The following is a 14,796-nucleotide window of genomic DNA, read 5'->3' on the forward strand; positions in this document are numbered from 1 at the left end:
TCCAGATATACCAATCCCACTTGCCTAGTTTCCAACAGACCTTACAAACTCTGAGGATGCCTGTGGGCGAAACGTCAGGAGAGAATGCTTCTGGAACATAGCCAGACTTTTGAAGCTACTTCAAAAAGCTGCAAGTAAGGCAGTAGGCCCCGAATGGCAAGCCTCTTAATGGACCTCCCAGGTCAATATCATGCCTCAAAGAAACTAATCATTCCCCTTCACATCTCGCAATTCCTTTCTATTGTGCTCAGGAAATTTCATAAAACGGGCCGAAATCCATCATGTGTTAATTGTGTCTGTTACCTAACCAACCTGAATGCAAACGGAGGAGGGATTCTAGTCCATTTATGTAAGCAGTGGCAGATGAAAAGAGCTGAAAATCCCCACATAGGATCAGCTAATAGGCTATATAAGCAACCGGGAAAATTGTCAAAGGCTTTTTGTAAGCATTGAGCAAAGGGCACAACGCACAATCGTCATTGGAAACAGGCCTTCTAGTGAGTCAGAGCCATTATCACAGCTATAGAGCCCTTCCTGTAGGTCCAAAATAGAAATGTTTCTGAGTATATATATAATGCATTCTGAGACAATTCCACAAAATGATTCAAGATGCCTTTTGCACATTCACTTTCTCTCACTTCCGTTGTGCAGATATAACCATCTTTGAGGTAGGGTTGCTGTGATTTTTCCGGGCTGTATGGCCATGTTCCAGAAGCATTCTTTCCTGAGATTTCACCAGCATCTGTGGCAGCCATCCTCACAACTTTTGAGGATGCCTACCATAGATGTGGGCGAAATGTCAGGAGAGAATGCTTCTGGAACATGCCCAGACAGCCCCGAAAACTCACAGCAACCCAGTTATTTTATATATACAGTAGAGTCTCACTTATTCAAGACTCGCTTATCCAAGGTTCTAGATTATCCAATGCATTTTTGCAGTCAATGTTTAGCACCAATGATATTTTGGTGCTAAATTCATAAATACAGTAATTACAACATAACATTACTGCGTATTGAACTACTTTTTCTGTCAAATTTGTTGTAGAACATGATGTTTTGGTGCTTAATTTGTAAAATCATAACCTAATTTGATGTTTAATAGGCTTTTCCTTAATCCCTCCTTATTATCCAAGATATTCGCTTATCCAAGGTTCTGCCGGCCCGTTTAGCTTGGATAACTGAGACTCTATTGCATATATTTATTTGTGTATCACACCAGGAAATGCATTTGATGCCCCAGCAGCACAAGCAAAAGGTTAGTTTCAAAACAGAAGCGGTCTTTGGAGACTGGTTTGACGCAAAACACACTCCGTGAAGCCATTCAATGCCTGCATACGTTGGTTCGTTACCACTTTATTGGAGAAAAAGTCAACAAACAAACGAGTTTGCGAGGAAATGCGTAACACATGAAAAGTACCATGACCTGTAATAATAAATAAAGGATATCAAAGCAGAAACCAAAACTAAAGGAAATTGCTACTGTTCCCTCTCCATTTGGAACATGGGTCCCGTCATAGCTGTGGCCAACTTTGCCTGTTTCCTATGATATAGTCTCCACTGCAAATGGCTGAATGTTTCAAACTGTAAGATTGGGTTCCATACAATTTTAAGCAACAACTGAGTCAGGTCACTGGGTTTTTTTTGGCTCAGACAATATACTTCGGAAGGTCACTTATTCAAAGAAAGAAAACACCAACAAACATGGAAGAAAGACTTCAATCCCCTTTTGGCTGCTGTGTTTTGGCAGATCCATTGGATAATAATAATTATTATTATTGGATTGGAGCAAAGGAACATTGGTCTGGGAAGAACTTGTGAAAGTTGGCGTTCTTGGCTATCCTTCTTTTCCTTTGAAAAGGAAACAATAATTTTATAACACCTGAAAATTTAATGAGCAAAAGAAACGAATTTTTGGAAGGACTGTATTACTTTTGCTAGTTTCTCAGGGGTGACAATAGTTTAAGCTATTCCCAGTTTCAGAAGCACATCCCAACTACTCTGCATGTTGCATTAATTGGGAAGTTGGGAGACTGCCTCTCAAGACGTGCTTTTCTTTAAAATCTATTTTGGAAAAAAAGACAAGACAGATGGGGTTTGATTGAAGCAGTGATGTATTACTGGGATGCTCATCTCTTTTGTGCCCTGCACCTCATTCTTTTCCTCTGGAAAGGCCGCTATTTCCACAACAAGAAGAGAAAGACTTGCCCAGTTACCTGCTTCAAGGCGGAACGTTTCTGCAACGCTTGGCTTTTTAAAAAGGCAACTTGGAGCCAAGATTTAAAGGAAGTATCATGGAGTCTCTCCACACCCCAACACTGCTGCTTTCATGCCAATCTGAGCCCCATATTTAAGGCAAGAATGGGCAACCTCGTACTCTCCAGAGGTTTTGGCCAGCAGCTTCTATCTTGGATAACAAACGTGAAAGGACTATGGAATCTGTAAGTGAAAACATCTGGAGGGCCCAAGTTTCCCCACCCCTGAAATCTGACCTCTCCCACTAACAGAAGGCAGCCACTTGGGGATCAATGCAGGAAAGCCTGTCATGTCAATCTGTATCCTTTTCCATAAATTCAAACGGGGCCAAAGGAGGATCTGAACCAACAACCAACTTCCTAGATGAAACGACGGTCATCGAAGCTTACTGACTTTGAATTTACATCATGTTTATAAGTGTGCAACAGATTCTAAACATGTTCCTTGTCACATTTTGTCTCTCACACCATCCCCTTTCTGACACGACTTGAGGAGGCACTTTCTTTTTAAGTCTTATAAATTAAAAAATATTTATTCGATTGGTATATAAGTGGCTTAGGCGTAACTCCTCTCACCGGCAGGACTTGCATTCTGTAGCTCTATCCCAAAAAGACAGCAGCAGGGACCGTTCAGCTCAGCCCAGACCCTTGAGCAGTCCATGATTCAATAAGGCCTCACTCTTTTCTGTTGTTTTGGTCCTTCTTTGGTAGATGCCAAATCCGCTGACGGATTTCTGCCCTTTCTGCTTCACCTGTTGCAAGCACTGCTCTCCCGCCACCGGCAAGCAGTGGAGCCTAAGCCAAGTGTCTGTGTCACCAAAGGTCTACTGTACAGTTACATTCCTCAAAGAGTCCTATAAAAGTCTCAGGATCTCCATCAGGACCAAAGGAAACTAGCATCCTCTTCCAAACTCCGCTCCGCAGACTGCCTCTGGATATGGACTCGTCTGCATGATTTCCATGGGAGGCAAAGGCCATCCTTCGGAGCAGGCTTCAACCTCGCGCCTCAAGAGCAAGTCCCCTGCAAACCGGGAGAGAGTGGCAGCACAGCCTCAAGACTTAAGAAGGGTCATGTTGCAGAAGCTGCTAAAGACCTCAAAATATGGTGTTGCAAAACCGACATCTGCCCCATACTTGTCTACCTAGTTCTTTCAGTCACCACCCTCCGCCAAAGACACCCACCATTTCTAACTCAGCTTTGGGCTGCCCTAACAGTTACCTTTCTGTAGAGATGTTCAATGTATGGACAGAATCACTGGGGTGTTGTGTGGTTTCCGGGTTGTATGGCCGTCTTCTAGCAGCATTTTCTCCTCCTGACATTCGCCTGCACCTGTGGATGGCATCTCCAGAGGATCTGATGGTAGTCAAGCAAGTGGAGTATATATATATTCCTGTGGGATTTTCATGGTTTCTTCCTCCCTGTTGAAATTTTCCACACCACAAGCACATGGACAATTTCAACAGAAAGGAAGAAGGAACCATGAAAATGAATAAAAGTTGGCTTCCATCAAAAAACACTAGAATCAAGACAGTGATTAAGGAACATCACCCAGGCGAAGGAGGTCTCCAAGCAGTAAGCAATCAAGGGCCAGTAAACACCACCCAGTTTTCTCCAGGCAGAAAACAATGCAAAGGGAACCAAGGCCAGGCTACTTCTATGCAGATGCCCTCACTCATTGACTATGTTATCATCGTCGTTACTCACATTCTACTCAACACACAGAAATCTAGCTTGCAAATTGCACCCTTTATTCTTTTTGAACTGACAATGCTTCTTTCCTCCCGCTCTGGACATTAATCCACATCTATGTTGTATACTCCATTTATTTAACTACCATCAGATCCTCTGAAGATGCCAGCCACAGATGCAGGCGAAATGTCAGGAGAAAATGCTGCCAGAACATGGCCATACATCCCGGAAACTACACAACACCCCAGCCCCCTTTCTGCCGGACTCTTGAAAGCTCCCTGCGCTCCATCCCTCGCAGCATGCCCTCTCTCACCAGTCCCGTTACGCCCACAATCCCCTTACCTGCCTCTTGGTGGGCTTCTTGGAGCTGAGAGGCACTCAGGCGGATGACGTCCTTTGCTTTGACCGCTCCTCCTCCGATGGCCTGGAGCGTCTTGCATTGCATTTTGTGGTGGAGCATCTTGCTGCATCTCCTCTGCATCTTGTCCAGGCTCTCCACCTCCTCGCGATGGTTTGTTCTAAAGACGTTTGGTTCATCATCATCCTCGGGCAGAGAGCTACTCGAAGTCCTTTTCTTTCTCTTCTTCTTCTTCTTCTTCTTCCTCCTGCTAGACTCCCTCTCCTCTTCGCTAGACGCCCATTTGGTGTTTGGCCCGTCGTGCTGGACTTTGCCGCCGGGTCTCTTCAATCCCGCTTTGAGCCTTTGCCTCGACCGCTTTATGGAGCCGCAACGCTCAGGGTTGGAGCAGAACCTGCGTGTGGTGCCTTGCGTGCTGGGATCGGTACAGGCGACGTTTTGGACACAAATCAGCAATTCTCTGGCTCCCGACTTGCTCAAAGGCCACGGGTCACAGCTAGTTCGGCAACTACCATTCCTTCTCTCCGTTCTGTTCCATGAGTCATTAAGAGCCTCGCTGAAATATTCAGAGTCACTGCTTATCTCTTCTAATAAATCCTTGAGTTTATACATGCAGCCGAATGGCTTGTGTGATGACATAACTGCCGTTCCAGTATCTTTTCCTTGGCATTTCGTATTATAAGCACTGGTGCTGACTAGAATAGGAGCATGTAGTTCATCCAAAGAGCCACTGCTCCGTACTTGGAAGCTTTTGGTAAACTTGCTCGAATCTGCCTGGCTCTTGAATGCGGGTTCTTTCTCTATTACTTTGTTCCATCTGAAATCTCTCTCACGACAGTCTGGTGCTGGACCCATTTCTTTCAAATGCTGCCTCTCTTTGCTCTTGAGGCTGATGCGAATGCTGTTCCCATTTTGACACACGCTCCTCTCCCGCCAAGGTTTCTCTGCCGGGTTGGGCAACGCTGCACAAATCCGTGCGTATCGTGGAGTTTGGTAGTAGTTTAGTAAATAATGGATGAATTCCTCCGTTTCGTAAACTTTTTGCTGTGTGCGTTTTCCGGCACCCAAGTTTTGTTGTGGGTAATCCGCTGCGTGAGGTGGCTTTACGGCTTGACAGTCCTGAGTGACTGTGACCCGTAACAAGCCAGAGGCATGACATCTGTCGGCGGCCTTCTCTGTTACGCAGCTGATTATTGTCCTCGAGCCCGGCTTGTTCAAAATTGTCCTCACCAAAGGACAAGGCGATGTCAGCGAATCGTCCCCGACGGGCTGTTCTTTCTCTCTTTCTGAAATATCCCCATTATCCAATTGTGCCAAAGGATACTTGAGGTTTTTCTCATCTATAAGTTCTGGGTGCTGGAGAGAATGAGAATCCTCCTTCTCCTTCAGTGAATTCTTTTTCTGGGGTGCGGGAAACAAATCCTCCCTTTCGTTTTCAAAATCCCGTGCCGGCCTCGATGACAGCACAACATTCTTCAAAATAATAATTAAAAAATGGAAAGACAGAATTACAGCAAAACTCAATGAATGACATCTGCAGAACAAAAAAATAAAATTGACACTGTCTAATTAGAAATTGTGGGATGTGAATGGTGCCTTTTGGTGCCTGAAGCAGGAAAGCTACATGGCACGTGGTTTTCCGACAGACACAGAGTAGAGTCAACTAGAGATTCTCCTGACCAAGAATCAGAGTCAGATGCAGACTTGGTCAAATATAAGAGTTAAATCAATTGACAGCAATGGGTCCAAGTCATGCCTAACTTCAAGCCTTATTATAATTGTTTGCTGTAGTATAAAAATAAATGAAATCAAACTGACTGAAAATGAACAGAAGCGACATCAAAAACATGAGCATGCTTTCATACCACCCTGCTCTTTCAACTATCCGCTTGCAAAAGGAGTTGTACAAAACGTACATATGGGTTGTGCCATTTGGATCATACCTGCCACTCAACCATTTCTATAGAACACCCATAAGGTCAAATTATACTGTTGACAAAAAGCAAACAGAAGTTTCCCTCACTGTAGGAGCTGTGTGTGTGTGTGTGTGTGTGTGTGTGTGTGTATGTATATGTATATGTATATATATGTATGTATGTATATGTATATATTCTCACAATCAGATAAGCTTTAAATAAGCTGTTCTTAAAAACTGAAATCATCCAAAGATGGTGACTTATTAAAGGCTGATTTTTTCCCCTCTTGCAATGAATGTAATAATTAAAAATTAACATCCTATGTGAAAAAGACAATAAGCAAGACATTTTCATGGCCATGGATTAGGAGTTAAGGATTTTGTCTTTAATCATTGGGTATTGTTATAAGAATGTCCTCAAGTGCTACATGCTGCTTCATTTCTTCACAGGTACATGGATTTCACTGCACTAAAGAAACAAACTCAATCCACACCTGTGTTTTTGACAGTTGAAATGAGGATTTCCAAAAGAAAAAAGAACCAAAAAAGATAGTCAAGAGATTGCTGACTCTCACAGCTAATGATAACATGGTGCTACCCCTCGCATAGGTAACTCTTCCTTCCATCTCACAATAAGTCTAATGCACCAAAATAAAGTGCACCTGGAGTAGGGAGGATGGGACCTCTTTTTTTGGTATCTACATGTTCTATTATACAGACTTGTGGAAATCTTTTGGAATACTTTTGAAAAAAGACATGTATTCTTACTTTTATTTGGTTTAACAGCACTGTAAGCAGCCTGATAGATTCCACTCTTCTCTGAGCTAGGAGGTATTTCCTCTCTTCCCATTCAGGCATATTTTCTGGCCACAACTCTTCTCCCGCTGTTACCTTCTGCTGCTTTCTTGGGCGTTTGTCATCGCGATCTATCTGTCTTTTTTCCCGTCTCTTGATCTTAGACTTCCTCTTTCCTTCTCCAACTTTTTTTTCATCATCATCATCACCACCATCACGTCTTTTTCTAGGCAATTGTTAATATGGGACAATTTAGATTTGTTTTAAAACAGCCTATATTACATTTCTAACTTTTGGAGGGTAGGAAAAGTTTTACTGATGCTGAAGGGAAGGATTATTCATGCTTGGAATCTAGTAGCTGTTACACACAAGTAGTAACGCCACCTAGAAATGGGTATTTTGAATATAACACCTCCTATATATATATATATATATATATATATATATATATCTCCAAGATGAAAAATATTTCATGACACTCTGAAACTTTCTCTTAGACTATCTTACAATCTCAAGATATCCTGGGATTATATCTAGAGCCACAGACATTATCTGAAAACAATCCCATACATGTTAAAACTCATTAGTTTCAATGCGACTTGAACACATGCCTGCAGATTAGATTGTGGCCTACATTCTTCCTTAGTAATATAACATAACTCGGATCTTCTTCTGCCCATCATAGTTTGAGACCCAATTGCCTCAATCTACTTTGAATCAAAATCTTTGGCCCTAAAATGCAGCCACTGCACTGCATGTCTCATGTCATTCTTCACTTTAGAAAAAACAATGCAGGTCTAAATAGTCCTCCTTTGTAAATAGCTAAGGCTTTCAGGGAAATACACAACACAAACTTTATTATGGTCCAAAGACCCACAGCTGTTGAATAAGTATCGTACAGAAATTTACAATTCCCTCGTAACCGGGGAAATAAATAATACAGACACATACTACACAGTGTCAGGTAATACCCTGATCGGAAACTAGGCTCTTTCTCAGTCTTGCTGAGAGTAAAGAGTATAGTAAAGGGAAATAAATGGTGTTTTCCCATTTTACAGATCAGTAATTGCCAAACTGTTTGATGCACTAGTATTGCTTAGATGCCCAAGTAAGTTTAAAGATGTACAGAGTAGTACCTACAGACAGAGGATGTTGACTACAGCATCCATGTACAAATCACATGTCTTGATTTACTTTCTCTATGGTAATGCTACCATATCTATACACCGGGCATAACATGATGATCCTGTCATTCCTGACGTATAATTATTGAGTTATAGAAGTAGAGGTTTATGAAGAAATACAGAGTAAACACTGACTCCTAGCACTGAAAGGAGTTAATCTAAACCCTCACACGTCAAAAGCTCCAAAAATCCAGACTTAGGCTTTTATTAGGGTCAATCAAAACTACAGAAGAATATGCTCAGCTCTGTGCAAGACACTACAAAAGGGAAGGAGAACTGCCTTCATGTTGAAGCCAAGAAATCTGAAAGGACTGCAGGTTGCAGAAGAGGATGTGGAGACTTAAGAGCTTGCCGGATCTCTGCAGGTTTTATTGAACACCTCACAAATTCTGATTTCCCATTTTTAAAATATAAAACCATGCAGACTTCAGCACTGTCAGCTTCCCTGGTGAAGCTATTTGGAAACATCACAAGTTTGTCATATTTTGTCATTGTGGTGTCAAATCGACTCAAGTAACAAGTAGAAAATCCCAGAGCAAAGGGCTAAATAGTTTGAGAATGATGAGAAGTGAAACAGTCCATGCTGAACTGTTGAGAGGTCCCCAAATCTAATGTTACTGCTTCTGCCTTTAACATAACAACTTGTCTTCCAATAGACTGGATAGAGGCAGAACAAAGACATATAGCCTCAGGTGTTATTGCTGCTCAGGTGTAATTTAGCAACAAAGAAGTCCTCTGGGGAGATAAGGGACATTGAGAAAACAAGCAGTGGTACACGTTTAGGCTTGGATTTTAACTCTAAGATCTCAATTCCTGGAAGAGTTATTATCATGGGGGAAAAGGGGTCTCCACTGAAGTTTTACCCAGTTCTTGTTTCCACAACAAGCCAAATTTTCCTAAATCAAAGGGGCAAAAAGTGAGAGGAAATCTCCTGAACAAGGGCACAGACAGCAAAGGAAACTACAGGGGTGTTCGTCCTTCCCTATATGATCCAAAGCTAAAGAATAATATATTTTTGACTCTAGTTACACATTAAAAACGTACCTGTTTCAACTTATACAAACATTTAACTTAAGAACAAACCTACAGAACCAATATTGTGCATTTCTTGGGGACTACCTGTACTATGGTATATAGAAACATGTGTAAGTCGAGGGCAGGTTTTGGATTATGAATTTTCATTCCCTGGAGAGGGGAAAGCGCCAATGGCACCTTCTCGAGGGGCTAACCAAACCCAGTTGCTGCCATTTCCCTTCCCAGGCATCCATAAAGGCCAAACAGGATTACTTTTAAAAAAACAAAACTCCTCACCTTTCCGTCCCCCTTTTCCCTCTGTTTTCCTCCCGCCGCCTTTCTTGCTCTAGCCCTTGCAGTGTTAATCTTTCCAGGTTTCTCTGGTTTATAGCAGCCTCACTGAAATGACTGGTGGTATCAGACGTCACCTGTTGCAAAATAAAGAGAACAAAAAGGTGGCATTGCTCTCTTGCGCTGGCCAAATACACAAGAGCCTCCAGCAGTGTCCTTCGGGCCGTGAATTCAATGCAGAAAGTTTCCCCAAGTCCCTTTGGCCTCACTGCCTCCACTACAACAGTAAGGAAGGCCCTTGCTATGCCACCCAACCTGAACAGCTGATGGCAGAGATCCATATTCTTCTACTACACGGTTCCACTGAAAGGCACTCAAATCAAGCTCCTTATGAAATAAGGGTTCTTATGCTTCATCATAAATCCCATCTAAACTAAACTAAGGCGGCTGCTGAGATACCTCTTACCTTGATGTTACACGCAAGAGCTTTTCCATCATCCCCTTTAAACATCAGCTTCATTCCCTTAAGTGTTTCCATAGCTTTTGAGAGTGACGTGGACGCTTGGTACTGGACAAAAGCCTCAAATGTCCTCAGGCCACGGAAAGTGAAATTATGTGTGCTTCCTCCCACCACTTCTTCCCTATAAGGATCAAGCATGGGGATATCTATGTTCTTGATCTTTCCAAAACGTTCAAACACTGCTCTCAAGACATCTTCGCTTGGCACTTCGCTATCTGAACCTCTCGGAGCAAACCATTTGCACGGCAGTCCTTCCAAATGGAGGCAATCCGCAACATCCTTGCTTTGCTCCGCACAGTTTCCTTCCGGCATTTCTCTATCGTTCGCATTGGTTTCCAACTCCTGTGGAGTTGGGAAATCCAGAGGTGCCTCCGTAGCAACCACTTGCAAGTCATCTTTAAAACCATTGAGTTTTATCATCTTGCCATGGAGCTTTTCCTTGAGGCTACAGACCAAGCGCTTGGTTTCGGCCTCTCCCTCGAGCCGAAGGAGTCCCTTAGTGCTCTTTGAGACCTTTACGCTGGTGAACTGGTCTGGACAAATCATGTTCTTCAGCTTGTCCATCACTTCCCACTTAGAGAAGGCTCGGGGTGAGCCGGTGTGTTCTGGAAGCACCACACTGATTGTCAGTTTCGCGACTGGCTTAAGATAGAGTCGCTGAGAAGCACAGAGCTCCATAGCTTCCGAGGGATCGCACACTAGGGCGACTGTCATGGCATCCAATTGTCCTTTAGAAAAACAATTAAAAGGATGGGTTACGCTGCAGGTAAAGCACGCTCCTTATATCCTACACGGTTATCAGGAACAGCTTCTTGCACCATACAGATATATAAGCACTCAGTCTTGAAAGACAGCAAATGAAAGACAGATGCTGTTTAAATGAATCATTTTTGATCAACCAAACTCACTTTTGTGAATTAAACTGATTAACAACGAAAACTCTTGCCCAAGTGTGCAAATAACATTATTTGTTATTGCTCGCATGTGAAAGATTACCTTTACTCTAGCAGTCAGGCAACTCCTTCACACTTTAGCATATATAAAGACAGTTATCTGACACCTGAACACTAACAAAAATAAATAATTCTGACATCTGTGTGGCTGTGTCTTCCAGTCTCCAGTTGATATATGGTGACCCCATGAATTTTATAGGGTTTTCTCAGGCAAGGAATACTCAGAAGTGGTTTTGCATGTTTCTTCTGCTGAAATATAGCCTGCAGCATCCTGGGATTCAATGGTGGTCTCCCAGCCAAGCACTAGCAAGAGATGGCCCTGCTTAGCTTTCATGATAAGATAGGATCTAGTGCCCTTAGGGTATTAAGGCACTGTGGCATCTCTAATCATTCTAATAAATACCGAGTATTAAAAAAAGAAAGGCCTACGTATAACTGAATTTATCTGAAGCAAGAAAACATGCAAGTTGCATAGACTAAACTTTCTGAAATTTGCAAAAGCATGTGTACCATTGGCTAAAAAACATTAAGCATTACAAGCAAAAATCCATTCTGTAATTGTAATTCCCATGAATGAAACAATGTATTTTCTATTTCACTCTTTATTAAAATGGAACAAAAACGCTTCCATTCACTCAAGACATTTTTTGTATTTATTGCATCCTTATCATATTTTTATCTCAAGCTTAACAGAGCTCAGCAATATATTTTTTCTCAAAGGCTATGCAATCACTATACACTTACACACCTTGAAACGCAGTACGCTTTGAAAGGTAATTTAAAGTTGACAGAAATAATTGCTTTTTTCCATCTCCGTATATTTTGGCTCTCTTGAATAGGTGTTTCCTTCCTCCCTCAGTCTTCCAACTTTGTCTTCACGCTCTGTACTGGAAATTATGATATGCTCATTGTATATTCAGCACTCCTCCCTAAAATGCCCTATTCCTACATATTTTTGTACTCCAGTCTAAGTTCAACAATACACTCTATCTAGTTATTTTCCTGTACAGGTGTATTGGGAAAGGTTCTTGGCAAATTGCAAAAAGCCTCCTTCTGAGACCTAAGGACCAAATTAAAGACCACAAGGGAGAACAAACTGAAAAATATGTAAAATGCAGCTGCAGACAAAGCATCACCTGCTCCCATCTTGGAAAAAAACACCTCAGTCACAAAGGTACATCCACATCTGATGTACATCAGGTGACACAGTATTCCTTTTCTTTCCTAAGAAGCATTCCAATGAAAGAAATGTACTCATGGAAGTTTAACATCACCCTAAAATAAATGATGTACAGGTTATTTAAACAAATGGCAGGGAAAATGCACCAGATCTACAAAGAAACGCACAAAAACACCATAGTGGGGCAGGGAAGTGCTCCAGATTCAGAAAACTCAGCCACAACAGCAATACAGGGTACCTATGGCCACCTTTCTTTCTCCCTAAAAGAAGAAGCCCCTCCCCATGGTTTGGACCCCCAAACAATCTATGTTGCAAGCCCCAAAATGTCAGCACCCTTTTCTTCCCTCTCCTCAAACCTCTCCTTGTCGAGAATACAAGCAGGGTTTAAACAAACATAATAATGATAATGATAACAACAACAACAACAACAACAACATGCGTCTTTCCCCGCAAAAGGAGGACCCACACAGACCATCAAAAACAAATCCCACTGCAGTCAGGATTCTTCCTTATTGATGCCAGCCCCCCCCCCCCCACTTCCTTCCTTCCTTCCTTATTTCTTTCCCTTCCCAACCCTATATCCACAACTGGCTTTCATCTCCCCTCCTTCTTTCCCCCAATGGGACTCCCGGAACCCTTACAGAACCCACAGTCCCAAATGAAGCAAAACCTAGGTCCTGATAAAAGAAAGTCCCAGGCCCTAATAAAGCAAAACCCTGCTCCTTCCCTTTCTGTACAGCCCCAAACCCTGGACAGCCCTCAAATATCCAACTCACACCCCCCTCCACCTTCCAACCTAGGCTCCCCTTAAACCCTATACACTCTATACATCTCTCCACAAGCCCTACTATCCCACTCCCAAATAAATAAAACCCCAGTCCTCCAAACCAACCTACCTTGGACCCTCACAGACCCTTCCCCAGCCTTGAAAGGAAGCTGTGCAAAAGGTAACTCCCCCAGAAACCTAAGTGGAGTTCAACCTCTTCCTTACTCTTCCCTCCTTCCTAAACCTATATCCACAACTGGCTTTCATCTCCTCTCTCCCCAATAAGGCTCCCTGAGCCCCTACAGAACCCATAATCCCGAATAAAACGAAACCCCAGGCCCTAATAAAATAAAGTCCCAGGTCATAATAAAATATTATTAGCACAACCCCAGGCCTTAATAATATACAACTCCAGGCCCTAATAAATAAAGTCCCAGGCCCTGATACAGAAAAATCCCAGACCCTAATACAGCACAACCCTAGGCACTAATAAAATACAACCCCAGGCCCTAATATAGCAAAACCCCAGGCCCTAATAATATACCAGCCCAGGCTTTAATAATATACAACCCCGGGCCCTAATAAAATAAAGTCCCAGGCCATAATAAAATAAGGTCCCAGGCCCTAATATAGCACAACCCCAGGCCTTAATAATATACAACTCCAGGCTCTAATAAATAAAGTCCCATGTCCTAATACAGCAAAACCCTAGGCCCTAATAAAATACAACCCTGGGCCCTGATACAGCAAAACCCCAGGCCCTAATAATATACCAGTCCAGGCTTTAATAATATACAACCCCAGGCCCTAATAAAATAAAGTCCCAGGCCATAATAATATAAAAGTCCCAGGCCTTAATACAGCACAACCCTAGGCCCTAATAAATAAAGTCCCAGGCCCCAATACAGCAAAATCCCAGGCCTTAATAATACACCAGCACAGGCTTTAATAATATACAACCCCGGGCCCTAATGATACACAACCATAGGCCCTAATAAAATAAAGTCCCAGGCCCCAATCCAGCACAACCCTAGGCCTCAAATATCCAACTCACACTTGAGGCCAGGCCCCCTTCTTCTCCTTCTCCTTCTCCTCACACCTTTAAACCCCACACACTCTCTATCTCCCAAATAAATAAAACCATAGCCGCCGCCCCCCTACATAAACGGGACCCTCCCCCTTTCTCTGACTGACAGGATACCCACGGAAAGGCTCGGCGCGGCCTAGTGAGGCCTAGCGCAGCCTGACTCCTCCGCGCTCACCGTTGAGGCCTCCTCCGCCGCTGCCTCTGTGGTTCCTCTTCCTCCGGCTGCTTCTCCTTCCCGGGGCGGAGCACGAGGGACCCCAAGAAGGAAGGAGGGAAAGAGGGAGGCTTCAGGGAAGAACCGCCTCTTCCTCCTCCTTCCTGAACCTGACAGGAAAAGGAAGAGGGCGGGCGGCGAGGCGGGCCCTGAGGGGAGCAGGCCGCCCTTCGCCATCGCGGGGGCCATGAGGCGCCTCGATTGGGACTGGCATTCCCAATTATATTCGGAAATAGATTAATATATTGGAAATATACGTTATAAATATATATAAGTGATATTAGGAAGCCATTTTTTGGCCTAATCGTGTTACTGAGGGTTAATTAAGGGTGTGGGGTATTTTGTCCGGGGTGCATCTACACGAGGGAATTGACGCAGTTCGAAACCGCTTTGACAGCCCGCTTTATTGGCAGGGAATTGACTCCCACATGCAGGAGGCCCCGCCCCTCTCCTGGGTAGCCCCGCCCCTTTCATCACAAACTGACAGCGAAGGCATTCCTCTCAGTGGTGAGGCCCCGCCCCTCTCCTGGATGGCCCCGCCCCTTTCCCATAGCTTGGCAGCGAAGGCAGTCGTCTC

At 43.4% G+C, this 14,796-nt stretch overlaps 1 protein-coding gene across 10 annotated transcripts; it reads right to left on the bottom strand.

Annotated features, from left to right (window-relative positions):
• Window positions 1–1,325: 1,325 nt before the first annotated feature.
• On the bottom strand, window positions 1,326–14,602 carry LOC100559170 (A-kinase anchor protein 17B). 10 transcript variants are annotated; one of them, XM_062963851.1, is made up of 7 exons: window positions 14,181–14,599; window positions 11,721–11,854; window positions 9,966–10,747; window positions 9,506–9,636; window positions 7,107–7,236; window positions 4,285–5,773; window positions 1,326–3,273 (listed from the first exon to the last, which is right to left on the bottom strand). In XM_062963851.1, the coding sequence occupies exons 3-7, from the start codon at window positions 10,731–10,733 to the stop codon at window positions 3,146–3,148; spliced, it is 2,646 nt and encodes an 881-aa protein (XP_062819921.1). In that variant the 5' UTR covers window positions 10,734–10,747; window positions 11,721–11,854; window positions 14,181–14,599; the 3' UTR covers window positions 1,326–3,145. The 10 variants fall into 10 exon arrangements, with proteins under 10 accessions (XP_062819921.1, XP_062819920.1, XP_062819914.1 ...); XM_062963850.1 differs by having other exon boundaries at window positions 4,289–5,773; window positions 6,984–7,236; window positions 14,181–14,575; XM_062963844.1 differs by having other exon boundaries at window positions 6,984–7,236; window positions 14,181–14,566.
• Between the last annotated feature and the right edge of the window lie 194 nt (window positions 14,603–14,796).

Source organism: Anolis carolinensis, unplaced genomic scaffold (assembly GCF_035594765.1).
Source record: "Anolis carolinensis isolate JA03-04 unplaced genomic scaffold, rAnoCar3.1.pri scaffold_12, whole genome shotgun sequence".
NCBI classification, from domain to species: domain Eukaryota; kingdom Metazoa; phylum Chordata; class Lepidosauria; order Squamata; family Dactyloidae; genus Anolis; species Anolis carolinensis.

Coding starts and splice junctions, on each gene's coding strand:
- LOC100559170 (XM_062963848.1), bottom strand. CDS start 10,733: ATGACAGTCGCCCTAGTGTGCGATCCCTCGGAAGCTATGGAGCTCTGT. Junction 7,237..9,505: donor GGGAAAAGGGGGACGGAAAG/GTGAGGAGTTTT, acceptor ACAATTGCCTAG/AAAAAGACGTGATGGTGGTG. Junction 3,274..4,284: donor AGAAGCCCACCAAGAGGCAG/GTAAGGGGATTG, acceptor CCCGGTTTGCAG/GGGACTTGCTCTTGAGGCGC.